At 40.0% G+C, this 24,642-nt stretch overlaps 1 protein-coding gene across 1 annotated transcript; it reads left to right on the forward strand.

Moving 5' to 3' along the window:
* The first annotated feature begins 7,194 nt into the window (after positions 1-7,194).
* LOC118389574 (opsin-5-like) lies at positions 7,195-16,435 on the forward strand. Its single transcript, XM_035779464.2, has 6 exons — positions 7,195-7,420; positions 8,427-8,632; positions 14,531-14,630; positions 14,776-14,880; positions 15,190-15,413; positions 15,722-16,435. The coding sequence occupies exons 1-6, from the start codon at positions 7,258-7,260 to the stop codon at positions 16,235-16,237; spliced, it is 1,314 nt and encodes a 437-aa protein (XP_035635357.1). The 5' UTR covers positions 7,195-7,257; the 3' UTR covers positions 16,238-16,435.
* The last annotated feature ends 8,207 nt before the right edge of the window (positions 16,436-24,642 follow it).

Consider the following 24,642-nt stretch of genomic DNA (forward strand, 5'->3'; position numbering starts at 1 on the left):
CTGCGCTTTTAACGGACCTCTGAGTCTATCACAGTGCAGGTGCATTTATACGGAGACTTGATTACACACAGGTGGATTGTATTTATCATCATTAGTCATTTAGGTCAACATTGGATCATTCAGAGATCCTCACTGAACTTCTGGAGAGAGTTTGCTGCACTGAAAGTAAAGGGGCTGAATAATTTTGCACGCCCAATTTTTCAGTTTTTGATTTGTTAAAAAAGTTTGAAATATCCAATAAATGTCGTTCCACTTCATGATTGTGTCCCACTTGTTGTTGATTCTTCACAAAAAAAACAGTTTTATATCTTTATGTTTGAAGCCTGAAATGTGGCAAAAGGTCGCAAAGTTCAAGGGGGCCGAATACTTTCGCAAGGCACTGTATGTGAGCGCTACGGGTCAGTAGTCATTTAGGCAGGTTACCTTCGCTTTCTTGGGCACAGGGACTAGCTAAATATTTCTGCCAAGGAACACAAGCATGTTGACCTTTTCTGGCTTTAATAGACTGCGGAGTGGGGTAACAATATTGCCTGCTGTAGGCCTACTGAAAACACGTTCACACGGAACGGTACCACCCATCACCATATGATTGCTTTATATTTATTTATTTGCACACAAGAAAATTCAATATTGCTAAGGTGATATCCACATTGTAGTTGAATGATTCGATTTTAAATCGGTGGTTTGTGCATGACACAGGCTGCATTACACATTGTTTACATCGTTGATATACAATCGTATACCAGCGATGTTGGGACAGGTTGATGGGACTATGTGTCATTCCAGTCTCCACCCAACCCTAATCTACATAATGGGACAGTTCCAAGGACAGACTGGGATGCAATTAGAAGCTATTTATTTGGAGTTAAATACGAGACAGCCAGGTTCTACAAACGGCACCTTAAAAAAACAAATTAATCTGGCTGCACACTGGTTGGAGTATGTTCCCAAAACTGCTTATTCCATGACAGACAATGGTTTGACCATTGTAATGACAGTAATCCTCTCCAATGCAAAAAAAGGCAGTGAGTGTTGACAAAGAGGGGAGAAAATCATGAGTTTCTCCTCGCTCTAAACTTCATTGGAGATTGATTTGAGAAAATGTCATGTTTAAAATCACAGAGCTACAAGTCATCCATTCACGAACACTTCCTGACATTAGCATAGAGATGGTCGGCTAAACAAATAGGCCCTTGTTGACCACGGTCAAGTGGAGCCCAGAGTATGTATCGTTTTAAGCTGTGTGTGTGTTTGTGCTAACTGCTTTGATCTCTGTATATCGCGATCACGTTACAAATTTATACTAACATTAAATAACCTTGAAACAACATTTGATTATTAAACTCCCCCCTCAGGCTGACAGTCTCTCAGAATGAGCAGTGTATCTGGGGTTCCTTGTAGAGGCAATCTGCTCATCTGATGCAGTGGTTGAAGTGGAACTGACAGCGTTTGAAACTAATTTACAAAAATACAATTCCTAGTTTATGCTACAAAACCAACTTTATAAGAGGTTTTTAAAATAGGTTCTATTTGATTAATAAAATCCATGACTTACAGTAAGGCATTGATGGCTGAATAGATGGATGCAGTTCAATGCATGATTAATATAATTCACCAATACATTTCTTGGTAGTCCAAATAATATTGCTATCACGTTGTAAATCACAGCTGGCCTGGTACATTGTTTGCTGCCATTCGTGATGCATTGTTTCAGTTTCAATGACTCACTCTTTGGAACAAAAAAGGACGTCTATAACTCAGGCTGGGAATGTCAATACAATCAAACTAGCAATGTGAATCATAATGTGGCTAATGGGCCCATGTACGTGTCATGGCCGAAAAGGACCCAAGCGAGTTAACAGTTGAGTCATCTATAGAAAATTACAGCCTGATGTTCTTGCATAGGTGAATTCAACTTCAATTGGGCTGCTTTTGTTTGTCCCGTTTACATCGTGCAGCGGAGGGAAAGTGTGTAGACACATGCCACAATCCTGGCTAGTCTACTAAAATGTTGCAGTCTGGCTTCAGTTTTTAAAGCTAGACGATGAATTACCAAAAAACTAAACCTGTAACAAAACACCATGCAAAGGTGAAACATGTAGGCCTTTACAGCAACATTTGAGCAGTAGCCAAGGCTGAGCTAGCTAGCTGCTGGGAGGATGTCATGTTATTGGAGGAGTGGGTGTGTGACCGACTTCCAAATGGGCAATGATCCCAAGCGTACTTCCAAAGTTGTGGCAAAATTGCTTAAGGACAACAAAGTCAAGGTATTGGAGTGGCCATCACAAAGCCCTGACCTCAATCCTAAAGAACATTTGTGGGCATAACTGAAGAAGGGTGTGCGAGCAAGGAGGCCCACAAGCCTGACTCAGTTACACCAGCTCTGTCAGGAGGAATGGGCCAAAATTCACCCAACTTATTGTGGGAAGCTTGTGGAAGGCTACCCGAAACGTTTGACCCAAGTTTAAATTGTTTAAAGGCAATGCAACCAAATACTAATTGAGTGTATGTAAACTTCTGACGCACTGGGAATGTGATGAAAGAAATAAAAGCTGAAATAAATAATTCTCTTTACTATTAATCTGACATTTCACATTCTTAAAATATAGTGGTGATCCTACCTGACCTAAAACAGGGACTTTTTCCTAGGATTAAATGTCAGGAAGTGTGAAAAACTGAGTTTAAATGTATTTGGCTAAGGTGTATGTACATTTCTAACTTCAACTTTAAGTGCTCACTTGTCATAAAATGTTTCTAACAAGTGTCATATTGTTCCTATGAGTGTGTATGAACAGATTTGAATACGATTTCATGTTGCTAAAATGCTGTCAGTTCCACTTTAAGCTCTGATCACTTAATGCTATTTGCGCTGTTGAAATTGACATGGATCCCTGTCCGCCTTCCAACACCCTCAACCCTACGCTTCCTCCCCATACACGCCACAGGAGGGGAGTCATTAACACCCATCGCTAAGGCCAAAAGGCTTCCATTTGCACCCCCATCAGATGGAGAGAGAGGGTAATTCGTATACGACCACATTAGAGGAGAGAAGAACAGATATCCTGTATTGATACAGTAAAGGGGATACTGTAGAAATAGAAAGGAGAGAGGGAGAAAGAGAGTGAGAAGAGAGACAGATGAGCACATTCAACGTGCTTTCAGCTGAATATAACACCTACTCTGACAACTAATGGTGTTACATTTCTCATGTAAAAATGTCTGCAATATAATTGGTACACAAGCAATGTCCTTTGAGTTGCCATGGTAAAATGAAGCTTTGGAGGAAGCTTCCTAAATTGGCAGCCTAAACTGAGGCATTGTACAGTAGGAAATGCTCTGTACAAGAAAACTGAAAACTCTTTAGGTATTTATGGCCGACAGTGCATTATTTTGTGAATGTCCTTTTGGCATGACATTTCAGCATAAGATACATTATTAAATAAAAAAACATGTGGCTCCGAGAGAGAAAGGAAGAGTGAAAGAAAAAGACCCATGAATCCAAGAGAGAGATCGAGAGACAGAAAGAGAGAGAAAGAGAATCAGCGGGCAAGGCCTGGGTTGTGTGCTGACGCATGTAAGAGCCCTCGTTGAAAACTTCCATCAGAACATTACTCATTAACCATGACTCACTAAATTAAGGGCCCTCTGTCTGGATCATTAGGATAATAAAGGCTTTGAAGCCGACACCATCATTTGACTCCCATGCGTAAGCTTGGTGCGCTCAGCTAGGTGTTACGTGCAATTAGGCAGTCTAGGAGTGCACTTAGACTGGCTTAGGTGAAAGGGAGGACTGGGCTTCCTGGTTATGGCTGACGTTTGATAGAATTACTTAATATAATTCATTTTATGATTGAACCCAGCTGCTATGAGTCTAAAAGCTACAGATGTTACATGCAGAGACAGTGGCTATCGAGCTGGCTGGTGTGTGTGTGTGTGTGTGTGTGTGTGTGTGTGTGTGTGTGTGTGTGTGTGTGTGTGTGTGTGTGTGTGTGTGTGTGTGTGTGTGTGTGTGTGTGTGTGTGTGTGTGTGTGTGTGTGTGTGTGTGTGTGTGTAACAATGGGTATCAAGACACAGCTAATGTGTGTTCAGCTCATGAGGTCCATTTCCACATCACACGTAAAAGTACACGTAAAAGTACACTTGTTCTGCGATTGCACAACTCTCTACTCCAGCTAAAATGTATGTAGCCCCAAGGCACAGATCTGGGATCTGTTCACTGTGCCAAAGTTTAACGTTAAACATTACACTACAGCAACATCTCTCATTAGCTCAGTAAGCTCCTAATGGGCCTGACCCAAGGAGAGCAGCCATGACAGTGAAGGGATGACCTATGCACACAGTTTGACGTCTCCCTTTACAGTTCAAGGCAAAGAATTTGGAGCGTCTCCCACTATACAAATGTCTACCAGCTACTGCATGTATCAATCCACAAACCGGGCCTTAAATACAGTTGGCATCTTATATTGACACAATTCACAATCAACACAACATAGGCTATTCATGATGGTTTTGTTATTTAACTGAGGTTACCAAAGAAAGGTCAAACTAAACAAAAATTAGGTAGATTGTTTCACATTTGACATTTTACAGGGGCCAGATGTAAAAAAAAAAATAAAAAAAAAAGTTTAAAAAAAGGTTTAAAAAAAAGGTTAATTGCAGGGGGTCCGGACATTTTCCATATGTGATTATTCTTCAGAAGAACTGTATAAAAAAAAGCAATGCACACACAACAATAAAGCACTTTTCTTAAAATGAAATGTTGCTAAAGTAATTAGGAAAGAAGTGGAGAGTGTTCAACCAACGAGAATCGAGGTGCAACCAAAACATTTGATCATCATTGAAAAGGAAAAGGCACCACGCTCGCTCACCATTATTTTATTTGAATAACTATTAAAAGCGTCTTAATTAAAAGTATATCGGTTTTAAAAAGTAAGTCATTTTAAAATCATCTGAAAGCTAAGTATCTCAAATCAGGTAATGTAAATTCCAGGCTGAAGGAAGTATGCTTTGAATTAAATTTCCCTCAGTAATTTCCCTCACACTCCCTTTTAACGAGTCCTTGTGAGCATCAGAGAGGAAACTAGAAGGCATGTTCCTGAGAGTCATAGCTCTCAGGAATGGGGTCATACTATTTTGTAGCTTAAACTGTTTAAGCACTAGAGCCAAATTCATATGAAGAAAAAATTATCAAAATGCCACATAGGTACTAGAAACCACACCATAGACAACGACAATAGTGCTTGTAATTTTGGAACAGAACTTCAGATTTTGGCAGATATTTTTTTGCATATATTTTATTAACGTTCAATATTGATCAAAGGCCCAGTCTAAATTAATAAACGGTCCGGATGTGGCCAGTTGAATAGCCCTGCGTTATGTCTACCATGTTACATTTAGCTTTTGAGGATACAATATATACTAAGCAAAAATATAAATGCAACATGTAAAGTGTTGTTCCCATGTTTCATGAGCAGAAATAAAAATTCACAGACATTTTCCATACATACAAAGAACGTATTTCTCTCAAGTTTTGTGCAAAAATTTGTTTACATCCCTGTTAGTGAGCATTTCTCCTTTGCCAAGATAATCCATCCACCTGACTGACAGGTGTGGCATTATCATGAAGCTGATTTAACAGCATGATCATTACATAAGTGCACCTTGTGCTGGGGGCAATAAAAGGCCACTTTAAAATGTGCAGTTTTGTCACACAACATAATGCCATAGATGTCTCAAGTTTTGTTGGAGCGTGCAACTGGCATTCTGACTGCAGGAATGTCCACCAGAGCTGTTGCCAGAGAATTGAACGTTAATTTCTCTACCATAAGCTGGTTCCAACGTTGTTTTAGAGAATTTGTCAATATGTCCAACCGGCCTCAGAACCGCAGATCATGTGTAACCACACCACCCCAGGACCTCCACATCCAGCTTCTTCACCTGCGGGATCATCCGATGCGGGTGCTGAGGACTACTTCTGCCTGTAATAAATCCATTTTGTGGGGGGAAAGTAATTCTGATTGGCTAGGCCTGGCTTCCCAGTGGGTGGGCCTGGCTGCCAAGTGGATGGGTCTATGCCCTCCTAGGCCCACTCAAGGCTGCACCCCTGCCCAGTCATGTGAAATCCATAGAGCTGAATGAATGTATTTCAGTTGACTGACGTATATGAACTGTAACTCAGTAAAGTCCTTGAAATTGTTGTATGTTGCGTTTTATATTTTTGTTCAGTCTAATTTATTGTCCATTTAGATGGAAATTCAGCATACAAATTCACACATGCAACAAAATGCATACATGCAGTACGGGAAACTGGAAAGTTAGCACACAAAGTTGAACATTTAACCTTTAAGAGCACTAAACTAACACAGTTAACACAACATCTAGCAACGAAATTTGTGTAGCACTATCTGTGCATTATAAGACAGTATAATAGCCTATTTTCATCTCCTATAGATAGAAAACTTAAACTGAAAAATATTATTAATCCATTTTGTTTTATATTTAAGCATTCACTTCTAAATACATTTTCTAAAGACAAAAAGCTCAATTAGACAGACTATTTTAGTACACAACAGTCATGTATGCCTAAAATTATTTTTGTTAAGGAGTTCTAATAATTTTCGCCCAATGCTATAATTATATTTAATAATATATACAGGTGTCAAAAAGTAGGTTAATATGAATAAATGTAGGTTTAATTGACCTGATATAATTTATTTCGACTATAAAGACAAGTAAAAGCATAATTAATTGCAAGAGCTCTCATTTTCAGCACCCTAGACAGCGGTTTTAAGCCACATGGAAATCCTTGTCTGCAGTCGCTGACTTGCTCTCAATTTGACAGCAGCGCGTCCCTGTAAAACGTATAGGTGGCAACTGTACTAAAACTTTTCATTATACACTGGGTTATATTAAATTGAGTTGGTCATGTAGTAAATAAAACCCACGACAACTTGTGCTTAGCCTACAACTTCACCCAAATACAATAACACACTGACGTTTCCTTAGTTGCAAATCAATTTCCTCGAGGACAAAACAACATAGCTCAAATCAGAAACAACAAGTGATTTCCCCCCGCAGGGTATCAACCTCAGAGCATAGTTGGGATTAGCGAAGTACACGTCATCCCTCTCAGGCAACACACTGTGCGCCGACTAATAATATTAGACTGGATTTAGAGAAAGAGGAGTCAGTCAAGTGTTTTCCCGGAGGACGCACCTTTGTGTCTTTGCAAGGCAGAAAGCTGCGCAGCTCCGTGTATGACTCGGCAGCTGGAACGTTCGGACAACAAAATGTCAGTCAATAATGCTTTTCAAGTGGCTAACATTCCATGGAGGAATAACAATTTTACCATGTCGAATAAAGACCCACCTTTCTCGGATCAAGGGGAGACCATTATAGGAATATACCTGCTGGTTCTAGGTGGGAGAACTTGCTCATGTAGTTGGAATGTAATTTCGTTTTTAAAATGCAGCTTTGCTTTTATGCTGCAAAGACTTGCTTTAGTTTTGCTTTCCTGGCAAAAAAAATCTGGAAATATGTCACTAATGGCTTGTTTACCACTTCATCATTTATATTTTATTACCTAAACGTTAAGGTAAGATGAATGACAGTACATTTGACCAATTGTCAAAATACAATATTCAGAGTGGAGCCTACATTTATCTTGTTCATTTTTACTCTACCAAATTTTGGCATCGCAATATACAACAATTGGATGAAGAGTTCGATTGCACTGCAGAATACAAATCACCAATAACAGAAACCTTTGTTATTGCAGTTGTTATACTACTGTTACTGTCATTATAGTGTATGGGCAACGGTTAGTGGATTTGGTGCTATAAGTAGACCAGGACAAATCTTCTCCTGGTAAAGAGGGGTGGATCCTGCAGCCATTCAGATCCTGTCTAAGCTGTGGAAATCGTCAATCAAGAAGGGATGGCAGCCAGCCAGTCTGACCTTCTTTAAGAGAGGGCAGAAATACTTGTAATTACCTGTTATTGGGTGCAAATTGATTTAAATTGATCCTGACTTTTGAAACCAATAGGGCGACTGTAATTTTATTTACAGTATAGGTAGGCTACTCAGTGCACCTACTATTAACTCTAAAGGAAATGTAATGAAGGAAGGTTTATGCTCCTTTTGGTATTTGAATATGTAGTGTCTGAAGAGAAGGTCAGTAGGTTCAAATCACAGATGAGGCACTTTGTCACCGCAATGCTTCATGCTGCTTTATGAGCCACATTTTGTATGGTGTGACTACAATTCCATGACATTTCACAAAACTGACAAGGCCTTTGCTCAATTGGTAGTGTGGGACACGCTGGTGATAGATGGGGTGAGTTTCCATCCATGTAGCGCTTTTAGCGTCTGGAAAAGAGCTATAAAGCCAATCCGTTTGTATGTCAATGGGTTTTGTCCTCGTCAGGTTGGATGTCGTGGTTCGGCAACAGTATCGTGATCTTCGTCCTGTACAAGCAGCGTGGGTCGCTGCAGCCCACGGACTATCTGACCTTTAACCTGGCCATCTCAGACGCCAGTATTTCCGTCTTCGGCTACTCCCGGGGGATCATGGAGATCTTCAATGTGTTCCGGGACAGCGGATACCTGGTTAACTCCATCTGGACATGCCAGGTAGGCAATGAAGATATCTGGTTGGAGGGGGAAAAGTTGTTTTGAGAATTGAGAGGCTTCAAATTAGTTTTGTACGTGAATGGTACTGTGTTGCATTTGTCATCCTACTGCAGGATCTGATACTATACACTCACTCACAGCAATACTCACAAGACACAGACATTACCGCGTTCCCATAAAACATGGCGTGATTGGACACGACTTTAGTAGTTCAGGTCTCCTGGAAGGTGATGTCACGGAGAGATGCTAACTTCGCCATCCTTTACACAAATATCAAATACACAAACAAGACAACTTACCTTTGCGATTGCAGATGTGCAAAAACACTGCTCTATGGCTTTGTTTCTATTGCCAGTTCTTTGTCATTTCCTGCTAATTGCCTAGTTAAGAATATCAATGGTCCACTCAGAATGGAAGACTAAGTAAACATAACACAATGGAATAGAGCATAGTGTGTTGCAACAGATCATTATATACACTACACTACAATGGTTCTTGGTCAGCGTGAGGGGAGAGTTGTCAAAGATGAAATTGCGGACTATAGTGTACCTATTAAGGCCACCAAAATCTAAGTTTAGACATTTATAACATATACTTGTCGTAATTGTTGTAGGAAAGGCGGAGATAAAAAAATATTAATCTCTCATGTTAAATTGTATGACTTTATTTACCCTATTTTTTTATGTAAGAGAAACATATTTGTTAAAACATGTGGAACGTCTGGACTGGGTCCCACCTGTGGGACGTTTGAGCTAATATGCGCTAATGCAATTAGCAGGAGGTTGTAAGTAAGAAGAACATTTCCCAGGACACAGACATATCTGATATTGTCACAAAGCTTAAATTCTTGTTAATCTAACTGCACTGTCCAATTTACAATAGCTATTACAGTGAAGGAATACCATGCTATTGTTTGAGGAGAGTGCACAGTTATGAACTTGACAAGTTTTTAATAAACCAATTATGCACATTTGGGCAGTCTTGATATGACATTTTCAACAGAAATACAATGGTTCATTGGATCAGTCTAAAACGTTGCACATACATTGCTGCCATCTAGTGGCCAAATCTAAATTGTGTCTGGGCTGGAATAATACATTATGGTCTTTCTCTTGCATTTAAAAGATGGTACAAAAAAATACAGAAAAACGGTTGTTTTTTCTTTGTATTCTCTTTTACCAGATCTAATGTGTTATATTCTCCTACATTAATTTCACATTTAAAGTCTTTCAAATGGCATCACGAATATGCATATCCTTGCTTCAGGTCCTGAGCTACAGGCAGTTAGATTTGGGTATGTCATTTTAGGCGAAAATTGAAAGAAAGGGTCCGATCCTTAAGAGGTTGGGTACCGAATGTACCTTTTAAGCCCATGGGTGTCCCAAAAAAAGCCCACCTCTTAAATAATCAATTTAAATACATTTCCTAATGCTGAAAACTTACAAATTGACATATCTTATGTAAACTTAAATTATAGTAATCACCCCTTAAGTTCTTAAAATCAACTGATCATTACTATTCATCATGGGTGTAGCGCTCATATAAGTGGGTGTCCAATCGTATCCGCACAGAACAATGCGGGCCCAGGCTTTTGCTTATGCCAACCAGTACATACCTGATTTGACTAATCAACTAGTCATAGACTTCAACCAAGACTTGATAAGTTGAATCAGAGTTACTGCTTGGTTAGAACAAAAACATGAACCCTCACTGGCCCTCTGTGGATAAGACGCCTTGCACAAAGACCATAACACATAACAACTTGTCATGAATTATCTGAAAGCTGGTTCACATTTGGTGTAGTGTTGTTCATTAGTTCAACTTCTCTTCCTAAAGCCAGTCTGAAGACCGTTTAAAATCTCCCTCTCTACTGTTGTATTACAAAGGTTCGTGTGGTGAACCCAAAAATAGAAACACCTGGATGAATGAGGGACAACAATATTGTCACAAGTGTAGAGCGGAGAAGGCGGGAGGCAGTCACAGGTTTAGAACTACGGAATTTAAAAAAGCCCCATAGATAAAAGTGGGACGAAACCCCAAAATAATAAAGTACTCAGGAAATAGTACGAGAGATTCCTCTACAGGAAAACAAGCAACAAAAGACATATGACAGAGGGAGTATACAGTGGGGCAAAAACGTATTTAGTCAGCCACCAATTGTGCAAGTTCTCCCACTTAAAAAGACGAGAGAGGCCTGTAAATTTTCATGATAGGTGCACTTCAAATATGACAGACAAAATGAGGGGAAAAAAATCCAGAAAATCACATTGTAGGATTTTTAATGAATTTATTTGCAAATTATGGTAGAAAATAAGTATTTGGTCAATAACAAAAGTTCATCTCAATACTTTGTTATACACCCTTTGTTGGCAATGACAGAGGTCAAATGTTTTCTGTAAGTCTTCACAAGGTTTTCACACACTGTTGCTGGTATTTTGGCCCATTCCTCCATGCAGATCTCCTCTAGAGCAGTGATGTTTTGGGGCTGTTGCTGGGAAACACGGACTTTCAACTCCCTCCAAAGATTTTCTATGGGGTTGAGATCTGGAGACTGGCTAAGCCACTCCAGGACCTTGAAATGCTTCTTACGAAGCCACTCCTTCGTTGCCCGGGCGGTGTGTTTGTGATCATTGTCATGCTGAAAGACCCAGCCACGTTTCATCTTCAATGCCCTTGCTGATGGAAGGAGGTGTTCACTCAAAATCTCATGATACATGGCCCCATTCATTCTTTCCTTTACACGGATCAGTCGTCCTGGTCCCTTTGCAGAAAAACAGCCCCAAAGCATGATGTTTCCACCCCCATGCTTCACAGTAGGTATGATGTTCTTTGGATGCAACTCAGCATTCTTTGTCCTCCAAACACGACAAATTTAGTTTTTACCAAAAAGTTATATTTTGGTTTCATCTGACCATATGACATTCTCCCAATCTTCTTCTGGATCATCCAAATGCTCTCTAGCAAACTTCAGACGGGCCTGGACATGTACTGGCTTAAGCAGGGGGACACGTCTGGCACAACAGGATTTGAGTCCCTGGCGGCGTAGTGTGTTACTGATGGTAGGCTTTGTTACTTTGGTCCCAGCCCTCTGCAGGTCATTCACTAGGTTCCCCCGTGTGGTTCTGGGATTTTTGCTCACCGTTCGTGTGATCATTTTGACCCCACGGGGTGAGATCTTGCGTGGAGCCCCAGATCGAGGGAGATTATCAGTGGTCTTGTATGTCTTCCATTTCCTAATAATTGCTCCCACAGTTGATTTCTTCAAACCAAGCTGCTTACCTATTGCAGATTCAGTCTTCCCAGCCTGGTGCAGGTCTACAATTTTGTTTCGGGTGTCCTTTGACAGCTCTTTGGTCTTGGCCATAGTGGAGTTTGGAGTGTGACTGTTTGAGGTTGTGGACAGGTGTCTTTTATACTGCTAACAAGTTCAAACAGGTTCCATTAATACAGGTAACGAGTAGAGGACAGAGGAGCCTCTTAAAGAAGAAGTTACAGGTCTGTGAGAGCCAGAAATCTTGCTTGTTTGTAGGTGACCAAATACTTATTTTCCACCATAATTTGCAAATAAATTCATTAAAAATCCTACAATGTGATTTTCTGGATTTTTTTCCTTGTCTGTCATAGTTGAAGTGTACCTATGATGAAAATTACAGGCCTCTCATCTTTTTAAGTGGGAGAACTTGCACAATTGGTGGCTGACTAAATACTTTTTTGCCCCACTGTATATACAGTGATAGAGTAGGGATTGGAACCAGGTGTGTGTAATAATGATGATGAGACAAGTCTGGGGTTGATGAGTGAAGGGCGTTTGCCAGCAGCAGGTTCGGCAGCAGCTAGAAGGCAGGCAACGCCGAACGCCTGAGCTGGAGAGGAGGGAGAGCCAAAGCGAAGGCTGGTGTGACAAATATGACTAATGCGCCTGGCTCTAACTGCACAAGTAGTCATCCAATAGTCATCTTCTTGTCCCTCATTTGTTTCCATTTTTGTCCACTACTTGTTGGTCTTACATCCCTGATACCCTTCAACCCTGATCTTATTCTTCTCTCTCTGCATCAATGACTACCTGTCCACTCCAAACGTCTTGGGGAGAGGACAGAGGCTTTTAAATGTTCTTAATTGTTTTTAATGTTGATAAACATACAATGAATAGATGCATAAATGTAATTTGAGTATATTAATGAAAATAAATGTGAAGAAAAAACATTTATGCTCAGATTCGTTGAATTTTAGTGATATCATCACACAATCTCCATGTGTTTCAATGCAAACTGGGCTACTGGACTTAATGATTTATGGTTAAAAAAAAATCAGAATAACAAAGTTCAATCATAAAATATTTGGAAACCAATGGTTTGGGGTATAAATATCACTATATACTACAATATTATGTGATGTTAGTATTGAACAATATTATTTTATTTTCATTTACATTCTGTTATGTTGCTACTGTATTGACTGACGTGGTACGACCACTAGTATGAAAAATCCATCTTTGCAATTGGCAAGAAATAGGCATTAATACCTATGTAGTATACTATCTTGTGCATATATCAACACATTCATCTCGCAATTTTACACGAAGTGTGATCACATCCGAAAAGGTACAGAAAAAGTTTTTTTTTTAAAGTGAGTCACCTCCACACCAAAGTTTTTTTGAAGCTTTGAAATGGACCACTAATAGGAACATACACTACGGTCAATAACTTAATAAAAAACATCTGATTGTTATTTCCAAAACATGTTTTATTCTAAGACAATCAGATGAATTGGTTGAAACATTAAACAGCAGGAAATTTTTATTTATTTTTTTGTCCAAAGATGGAAGTGTGCTTAATGGGTATGTGGGCTTAATAGGTACGCTTACCCTAACAAGCAGCAGGTAAAATGCGTGATGGGACATGAACTCTGACATATAACTACTTTCCAACCAGACCTGGGTTCAAATACATGTGTATTTGAGTTTCTGGTACTCAAAATACTTTTTTTCTGTGTATTTTAGTTTTCCTTTAGATACACAGCCCAAAACAAGTACTTTTATTGAAGTATTTGAACGGTTCTTTGTAAAAACCAATCTACCAAATTAACTGTATTTGAGAGTATTTTCAAATACTTTCCAAGTATATATCCAAATACATTAACATATTCAACTACTTGCCTTTTCAAAAAAACTATATCTGTATACTTACTTTGAATATATGTAAAAGGAATTGAAATATTTGAAATAGCATTTGAACCTAGGTCTGTTTCCAATTATGGAGAAACCCCATTTGCAGAAAATGCTATGTTGCTCGAAGCATCCCACCAGGTGTTTTTAAAATGATGGTCCAAGGTTTTTCCTCCAATAGACTTCGCATTGTCCTCCAAAGTGTATCTGACCGTGAGGCAAAAGTGAAGGGGCTTGGATGTAAATATATTAGATTAGATTAAGTAATCCGATCAGTCAAAGTACATTTGGTCCTTGGAAGAGAAGTTAATTCGGTAGAAGCTGTCGATCTTGATCAGACATACTCACCACTGCTGACCATAGCTGTGATGAACCGATCTTTAACTCCATTCAATGTAGCTAGATCAGCTCTTCTGTGTTCGGGCTATATAAATGTCCATCAGGGTGAACTAAAAACTGAACAACCAAGAAAAGGAGTTGGCAAAAGTAGAGAGGAGCTCTATTCACACAAAATCAGTAATTGGTTAATGACAGATTTGTCAAGTACATGAGAATCCAGACGACTATTCAATAGCAGAATAATTGTTTTCAACTTGATCTTCTGAGTGATTGGGGTCCTTCAACTTCTGCAAGAAAAGTGGATGTCTGTTTTTTCTACTGTATTTGTTTTGAGATTTTCATCCCTGTACGTTTCCCCTCTAAGCTTCCCTAACAGTATTGTTGGTCTTTCCCAGGTGGACGGCTTCTTCACCTTGGTCTTTGGCCTCAGCAGCATCAATACTTTGACTGTCATCAGTGTCACAAGATACATCAAGGGATGCCATCCGAGTAAAGGTAAGACACTGTGACACGACCTTAACCTTTAATCTTCATCTCAATAATTCCAGAAAAATGCCCCCTATAGGCTAGATGTTCTGGTCAGACATAATGTTCTTGTGGGAACCTTACTTTTAGCTATCAACTCTTTTCCTTTACCTAGCTCACTGCATAACCAACACAACCATGGGCATGTGCCTAATATTCATCTGGTCAGGGGCTGTGTTCTGGTCGGCAGCGCCCCTTCTGGGCTGGGGGAGTTACACAGGTGAGATAAACATACTATTTGATACAGGGGCACTTACTTGTGTTAAGTTCTTGTAACATTCTGGTTCGGCAACATTTTCAAGATTAGTATGTGCACAATGACGACAAAACAAGAATATCCCTTAAACAAGTTATCTAAAACGTTAGCAGAAGACAACCTTTAAACGAGAACTGACCATATTGACATATGTGGACCTTTTTTTCACACTTACCCTGACTTTTCTAAGGGCCAAATACAGGAAATTCTTCGTAACTGTTAAACAATCTTCATATGAACAATGTGTTTGTGTCTCAATCTCCCTTCTTTTAGATCGCGGATATGGAACGTGTGAAATCGACTGGGTCAAAGCCAACTACTCCACCGTCTACAAGTCCTACATAATCTCCATCCTCATCTTCTGCTTCTTCGTCCCCGTGCTGGTCATGCTCTTCTCCTACGTGTCCATCATCAACACAGTGAAGAGAGGCAACGCCATGGCCGCCGAGGGAGACCTGACGGACAGGCAGAGGAAGACTGAACGGGACGTCACCATCGTGAGTAGGATTCAAATCACAGCAACGTTCATTGGTCACATACACAGATTTGCAGGAATTACAGCAGGTGCAACGAAATGCCTATGTTACTAGCACCAATAGGGCACTAGAATGTCTTGCAAATACAATACAAACATCTAAAAAAGAAATCAAGAAATGACAGTGTCCAATAAACAATCCAGAGTAGATATATTAGAGTGAGTCAGAATCCAGAAAATAACACATGTACAAATAATACAACATATAGACCAATCTTTAAAGGAAGGGTTATGATTTAACTGGCAACCTAACTTAGGTCATTCTCCCAGGTATCCATTGTCATCTGCACAGCATTCATCCTGGCGTGGTCGCCGTACGCCGTGGTCTCCATGTGGTCGGCCTGTGGCTTCCACGTACCCAGCCTCACCAGCATCTTCACCCGCCTCTTTGCCAAGTCGGCCAGCTTCTACAACCCGCTCATCTACTTCGGCCTCAGCTCCAAGTTCCGCAAGGACGTCGCCATCTTGCTGCCTTGCACCGGCGATGGCAAGGACACAGTCAAGCTCAAGCGTTTTAAGCCGAAAGGCGAGGCTCACCAGGGCTCCGGAAGAGGCAATGGACTCAAAGCACATCCTCATCACCAGAAGGAGATGAAGGAGATGAAGTATGCCCCTGGAAATCCGTATCTGCTCACGGCGACTAAGGCTGCCCCAAGCCCAGATTCGGGAGTGGGGAGCCCCCCCTGTACTCCTCCCGCCAACAAGGAGATGTACTTTATCGAGGTGCCCCTTATCGAGGTGCCCCATCTGTCTGATGGACCAGAGTGGGAATGTGACAGACTCTAAGAACAATCCATTTTTTTACTTTAAAGGTGGCTACTTGAATTTTAGGGGATGTTAATGTTAAGGATAACTATTTTGTATTTGATTTGTGTAAGTATGTATACCTGTTGATACAGTTTGTTATTTTCTTAATGAATTGTGTTTATACTTGCGAAGGGAACAAGTTGAAAGATGTTTGCAATATCAATACTCATATTGTCACTCTTTTAAAATAAATTCCTGTCCAACTCAACCCCATTTAGCAGACATTACAGAAGACATGACAGAAATGTAAGTGTATCTCTTATGAAAATGCTCTGAGATGCTCAGCTCACACATAGGCGACATACCAGTTCTAATGATAACTTTACTTGAGTGAGGCAGGCGTGCCTTCACGGGCTGACTAGTTTTCATCCAGTGAAAAAATCATCCATCTGTTCCCCATAATTCCGGTAGGACATGTACCATAAGGAACAGTTGAAGTGAATTAAAATGCGTTCAACCTTGACAGGCTACAAGTATAAGCTACAATACGCAAGAGAGCGGTATTAAAACAAAACAAAAAGCAGATACTTCTCAAGCCCCTGCAATATGCTCACATGTTGGCCACCTGTGTGGGCTTGGCACGAAACGATCCATTCCACATGCGCACTCTACTATCAAAGGTGACTGACTGCAAGGTTGATTGTGCCGATGGTGAAGTTGTAGGCTGCTTTAATAAGTAGTCGAAATCAAGTTCAACATTGGAAAGAGGGAGAAAGAAAAATAATACATTGGAAGGGTCTTCGACGCCCCACAGGACAACTGGCTGGCAGATTTAATTTATCTTTTCTTTATCTTCATGCTTCCCTCAGCTTATTTCATGATGCATCATACGGGATCATTTCTGTATTTTCCTTCAAGGAGCCTACCGTTACTCCTTCAGGACCCAGTACACTGAACTAGAATATGAATGCTACATACAACTAATTCCTACGATTTTACTGAGTTACAGATCACATACGGAAATCAGTCAATTGAAATAAATAAATGAGGCCTTAATCTATGGATTTGGCATTACTGTGAATACACATTCGTATCTGTTGGTCACAGATACGTAAAAAAAAAAAGGTAGTGGTGTGGATCGGAAAACCAGTCAGTATCTGGTGTGACCACCATTTGCCTCACGCGGCACATGTCCTTCGCATAGAGTTTATCAGGCTGTTGACTGTGGCCTGTTGAATGTTGTCCCACCCCTCTTCAATGGCTGTGCAACGTTGATGGATATTGGCGGGAACTGGAACACGCTGTCGTACACGTCAATCCAGTGCATCCCACACATGCTCAATGTGTGACATGTCTGGAACTGGGACATTTTCAGCTTCCAGGAATTGTGTACAGATCCTCGCAACATGGGCTGTGCATTATCATAATGAAGCATGTGGTGATGGCGGCAGATGCATGGCACGACAATGGACCTCAGGATCTCATCCCGGTATCTCTGTGCCTTCAAATTTTCATAAATAAAATGTGATTGTGTTAGCTTATGCCTGCCCATACTATAACCCCATTGCTACCATGGGGCACTCTGTTCAAAATGTTGACATCAGCAAACCGCTCGCCCACACGATGCTATACACGTGGTATGCAGTTGAGAGGCTGCCAATTTCTATAAAACAGTGTGAGGCATTCAATTATTTGGCAATAGCTCTGGTGGATATTCCTGCAGTCAGCATGCCAATTGCACACTCCCTCAAAACTTGAGAAGTCTGTGGCATTGTGATGTGTGATAAACTGCACATTTTAGAGCGGCACAAGGTGCATCTGTGTAAGTATCATGCTGTAATTATCATGCTTAATCCTCTTATTTATACGCCACACCTGTCAAGTGGATTATCTTGGCAAAGGAGAAATGCTCAGTAACAGGGATGTAAACAAATTTGTGCTCAACATTTTTGTGCGTATGGAACATTTCTAGGATATTTTAATTCAGCTCATGGAACATGGGACCAACACTTTAAATGTTGCGTTTATATTTTTGCTCAGTGTTTGATATCTTCGGAGGTAGGATCTGGCAGACAAAACAGCCAAATACTCCATCTAAACGTGAATCGATTTTAAATTGCGATACGGTTCTAGAAACATAAAACCATTTACTTTCATACCACATATAAATGCAAAATAAACAGTAACTGTACACTGTTTTAACCTGGCTTTATCACAGTTGCAGCCGATAGTATTTTTCAGCAACAACACATTTCTGGCGTTACACAATTTCGCCTGTCTTCCGTAATCACGCGCTGTAACATGTACAGTATGGCCGTGTGGGAACACTAACTCCAACCCTATAACGCGCTGTAACATGTACAGTATGGCCGTGTGGCAACACTAACTCTAACCCTTTAAAGGTGGGTGTCAATGTATCCTTTAAAAAAAAAGTTTTTATTTTATTTCTCGCAGGTATGAAAGATTAAGGTCCTTCTGTTTCCAAAACCTTACCGCAAGCGATGCGTGTTAACAAAACTCCCCCCGGACAGGAGACACCTCCGTCCAGTGACTCTTATGTGTAATGAAATTAAACTGAGAGTCATGATCAACGTCTAGCAGGACAAGTGTGGACTTGAGCAGCCGTGTGAAAGCATAGCCTACTGTCAGTGCTTTCCCTGCTTTTCCTTTTTAACAAAACACCCCCATATAATAAGGCTGCTGTTAGGCCTGTGTTAACTCATGGATAAAGTTAACATTCCAGTGTGCTTTTGAATCTGGTGAACTCAACATGCGGATTTCCAGCGTGATCTGCTTATGGAAAAGATATAGGTCTACATGACTTGACAGAGAAACATGAACTCTTACGTCTTTACGCTGACAAAGGAATGATGTTCTATACCTATTTTATTTTATTCTTCTTCTTTATTTATTCAGGGAAAACCCATTGAGGCCAGGGTCTTATTCCCAACGGTGCCTTGATCACAACAATACAACGGCAAATACAATGTAAAACAAAACAGCAATCAATACAAAACACAACATTTACGAAAAACTGCTGCTAGGTCCTCAATGAACACCCTAAACTGCCCGAGAGGCACAACATCTAATTGTAATGAGTTCTGCAAATTGCATTAAAACTAAAAGTGGATTTACCTAATTTAGTGGAGACCCAAGAAACCTCAAGAGTTAACCAACCCCTGTGAACGAGTTTGGTAACACGTGTTTTTATACTTCAACAACGAAGTTAGATAAATCAGAAGCTTGTGTAGTAGAGCTATATAGTGGAGGGTAAATCTAGGATTGTATTGGTATTTAGGACACTTGCATAGACCTACTAGCTTTTTGACAGGAACCAGGGCAGCAGATACAGTACGTGGCTGTGTGGCTGTGCCTGATGTCACATGGACCGTTCACCTTGCCTCTGCATGAACATACTGGATCTCATTCACAGTCCACCTGCAGCAGTAGAAACCTACATAAACCTACATCTTTAATAAAATAGCTCCCTGCTTCCAAGACACTGTTTGTCACTGCCGTGAGGTACGTATCTGCCACCTAGAATAACAGTCAGTGTTATCAACAATCTGTGTCCTTATCCTCCATTGGACATGAATATACTTCCATAGGATGGATGCTAAAGTGTATAGTCCGGCTGTGCTCATACATTTGAACAAACTTCCCCAAACCAGGGTATAAATAAAGTTTCTTTTTTTGAGTGCTGAAAAAACGGTGGGCTGGAAGGCCACCAATATATATTATTGTCTAACGCTCACAGGGTGCCCATATTCATATCAATGCTTATGGGTGTGGCCACACAACTGGCCACCTCTGTCATTTGAACCCTGTCAAAACTGCCCACCCTGTTGACCCACTAGACTGTTCCTGCTTTCTGTGATTCCTCAGATTGGTAAATAAGAGTGGTCATTACTGCAATTCTTCAAAACTTTCCAATTGTGTACACACACAATGTACATAAACCTGCATAGACTTTATGCCATAATTCAATAGAATGAAAGCAGACTTCAGTCCTCCTCAGGTCTTCAGGGATTCTTTATCCTGATAATGGAGCATGCAGTAGTGTCTGCAACAAACAGTTTACTAGTCTAGACCAAGGTTAAATTAAGATTGTTTCTTTGGGGATATTACATCACTGGCGTTGTGAGTCGTCGTGACATGTTCTTTCTCCAACTGTGCCCACGTAGATTCAACTGAAGAGATTCCAAACAGCTTTGGACCGGTTTCAATTCTGCAGTGGTGATGTACAGGACAGTCCTCAGCTCGGTTTGTGTCTGTAGGTGTCCTTCAAGAAATCACATTACCCTTTTAATCTCCAGCATCACCATTCATTACAGATTACAGGACCACACACAGAAAGCTTTGAACCGAATGCGGCCGGTTGAATTGAATTGAGCCTGATCTGTTGGGGCTTCAGTGGGAGTTGAAGCAGGGGATCAACCTGTTTAACTTATATTAGAGAGAATAAAAATAGGGCTTATATTGAAGGGTTGTACAGTAACCAGCTGTTACTTAGCATTTTAGGTGAAGCGCCTCTGCCACCTTGGCTATAAATCAACATATTTCACACACAGCATATGATTATAATGGAATTTGCCTTAAAACTTAAAAATGTGTACATTTGATTTATTTCCAACACATGTAAATAGTCATTGTACATGTTCATTATGGCCCTAAAACCTCCACGTGCATAACTCAAGTTTACTCACAAATATTCCATTGACATTGGTGGATTAAACTGAAATTACATCCAACTCTCTATGGTTTGTTTTAAAAATAGCAATATTTTGGTAATTATTTCATTTTCAAAGAACTGAAAGTGAGAGGTTGTAATCTGAATAAAGGGAAAAAGTCATTCTTGAACATAGGGTGAGACATTCTTACTAATCTGCTAGACAACAAGTTTGGATTTAAGTATAACATTTGCATGACTCTCGCCTTTAGTGAGCGGTATAATGCTTTAATATTTAATCATTTCAGCCCTCCAAATTCACATTCATTATTTTAATTGGCCCGTTTAATTTTGTCTGGCTTGCCGTTCCAAATAAAATGACATATTTTTTGCTCATATAATTTAAAAAGCAGGTCGCTACGTGTAGGCCATTAGACCATTAGCAAATAGGTCAACTGGTTATTCATGGTGATGTTTCCACAAATAGACAGGCATTTTTCTTTCCATGTTGGCAAGATCTTATCTATTTTTGCTGACCTTATATTAAAATGTATTGTAGTGAGATCATTGCTTTCTTTCAGGATATGTATACTGAGTATCAGAGGTGGGACCAATTCATTGTTTTACAAGTAAGTCTTAGCACTCAAGTCCCAAGTCAAGACAGGTAAGTCCGAGTCAAGTCTCAAGTCAAGAGCGTCAAGTACCAAGTCAAGTCTCAAATCCTAAACTTTGAGTTTCGAGGCCTTACCAAGTCATAATGTGCTCTTTACCAAATGTAATACGATTTCATATTTTTAACAAGAGTAATAGTTAGTATATTACATTTACGCAAATCATGAATACTTTTCAAAATATCTATATATTTATTACTTTCAAATTAACTTTATATTTCCATGGAAATACATGGGTAGCCATGAGAAAGACCCTCCCCCCAATAGTGATCGACTATCGAGGATCGCTATGGGGTGCAATCGGGCGATGTAGTCTTGTACACACACACACTCTCTCTCTCTGTCTGTGGTTGCAGTAGGCTAACATATGTCAATGGTTTAAGGAACAGCAGGCAGGATTTAGGCTACCAACTGCCTAGCCAGTTGTAGCTCAATCTTGGGTGCAATGATCACGTTCCCGCACTGACTGTGTGGAGGCTCATTTATTTAACGTTACGTTAGCCTAGATGACACACGAGTAAAGTAATAAAATATATAGCTGTCATCTATATTAGCCACGACTTACTTTTTGCAGCTTCAAATGTCGAACAAAGTTGGAAATTGTTGTGCATCTATCTGTAATTTCCTTCCAGCATGTTTTGCGAGTTGCAATCTGTTTTTTGTTGATACAGCATCGTCTTTACATCCGAAAGTAATAATTTGGGGTATCATCTTTCCAAGGGCTCCATCTGAATTCACCTGCCGAAATTCCTCTGCACTGCCATGCACAACTTTTTCTCAGCTGGCACAATTTGAATGGCTGCTGTCCAATTCAAACTGTAATCTGTTAAATGAAGAGTTGATGCGCTGCACACTTTTTTTAATAGCATCATTTTTTATATTTGGGCTTGAGGAGGACATCAAGTCAGGTCGAGTCATAAGGCTCAAGTCCAAGTTAAGTCACGAGTCATTGGTGTTAAAGTCAAAGTCGAGTTGCAAGTCATCATATTTGTGACTCGAGTTCAAGTCATGTAACTCGAGTCCACACCTCTACAGAGTATGTCCACATCACTGTCATACCATTTTATTGGTAAACAACTCGGTAATGTTAAAGTTGTATTTTTTTTAGATCCAATAAGTAATATAGTACACTTACCATACTTTGGATGTAATGCAGAGATGCAGAGATAGAGAAAGTATCTAGCTATTCTATAAACCTGTGGAGGGATCCAAATTGTGGATTTAAAAGAAAACAAGAATCATCAGCATACAATGTCACCTTTGTTTTTAAGCCCTGGGTTTCTAACCCCTTGATATTATTGTTGAATCTAGATGCCGATAGTGGACAACCTTGTTCTACTCCTCTTGACAGTTTAACACTTTCTGAGAAGTAGACCATTTTTTGTATTTTACTACCTAGGGTTACTGTACATAACTTTAACCTATTTTATAAAGGATTTTCCAGAATATACACTACTGGTCAAAAGTTTTAGAACAGCTACTCATTCAAGGGTTTTTCTTTATTTTACTATTTTCTACACTGTAGAATAATAGTGAAGACATCAAATCTATGAAATAACACATATTGAATCATGTAGTAACCAAAAAAGTGGAAAATATATTTGAGATTCTTCAAATAGCAACCCTTTGCCTTGATGACAGCTTTGCACACTCTTGGCATTCTCTCAACCAGCTTCATGAGGTAGTCACCTGGAATACATTTCAATTAACAGATGTGCATTGTTAAAAGTTAATTTGTGGAATTTCTTTCTTAATGTGTTAGAGCCAATCAGTTGTGTTGTGACAAGGTAGGATGGTATACAGAAGATGGTCTTTTACCAAATAGGGCTAAGTCCATATTATGGCAAGAACAGCTCAAATAAGCAAAGAGAAATGACAGTCCATCGTCACTTTAAGAGATGAAGGTCAGTCAATACGGAAAATTGAAGGAACTTTGAAAGTTTCTTCAAGTGCAGTCGTAAAAACAATCAAGCGTTATGATGAAACTGGCACTCATGAGGACCTCCACAGGAATGGCAGACTCAGAATTATCTCTGCTGCAGATGATAAGTTCATTAGAGGTACCAGCCTCAGAAATTGCAGCAAAAATAAATGCTTCACAGAGTTCAAGTAACAGACTCGTCTCAACATCAACTGTTCAGAGGAGACCATGTGAATCAGGCCTTCATGGTCGAATTGCTTCAAATGTGTCTTTTGGTCTGGAGTCCAAATTGGAGATTTTTGGTTCCAACCGCCGTGTCTTTGTGAGAAGCGGGGTGGGTGAACGGATGATCTCTGCATTTATATTTCCCACCATAAAGCATGGAGGTGGTGGTGTTAGGGTGTGGGGGTGCTTTGCTGGTGACACTGTATGTGATTTATTTAGTATTCAAGGCACACTTAACCAGCATGACTACCACAGCATGCTGCAACGATACACCATCCCATCTGGTTTGGGCTTAGTGGGACTATCATTTGTTTTTCAACAGGACAATGACCCAACACACCTCCAGGCTGTGTAAGGGATATTTGACCAAGAATGAGAGTGAGGGAGTGCCGCATCAGATGACCTGGCCTCCATAATCCCCCAACCTCAACCAGATTGAGATGGTTTGGGATGAGTGAATGAAAAGTGAAGGAAAAGCAGCCAACAAGTGCTCAGCATATGTGGGACCTCCTTCAAGACTGTTGGAAAAGCATTCTAGGTGAATCTGGTTGAAAGAATGCCAAGAGTGAGCAAAGCTGTTATCAAGGCAAAGGGTGGCTATTTGAAGAATCTCAAATATAAAATATATTTAGATGTGTTTAACAATTTTTTGGTTACTACATGACTCCATCCATATGTATTGTTTCATAGTTTAAGTCTTCACTATAATTCTGCAATGTAAAAAAAAATAAGAAAAACCCTTGAATGAGTAGATGTTCTAAAACGTTTGACCGGTAGTGTATATAAATTCCAGTCGTACTTAATCAAACGCCTTTTCAAAGTCAGCTGTGATTACCAGCCCTGGTTTCCCAGATCTTTCATTGTGTTCAGTACTTGTCTTATATTATCTCCACTGTATTGTCCATGTAAACAACCTTTCTGATTAGGATGAATAATATCCAACAATATATTTTAAATT

This window comes from Oncorhynchus keta, chromosome 10 (genome assembly GCF_023373465.1).
Source record: "Oncorhynchus keta strain PuntledgeMale-10-30-2019 chromosome 10, Oket_V2, whole genome shotgun sequence".
NCBI classification, from domain to species: domain Eukaryota; kingdom Metazoa; phylum Chordata; class Actinopteri; order Salmoniformes; family Salmonidae; genus Oncorhynchus; species Oncorhynchus keta.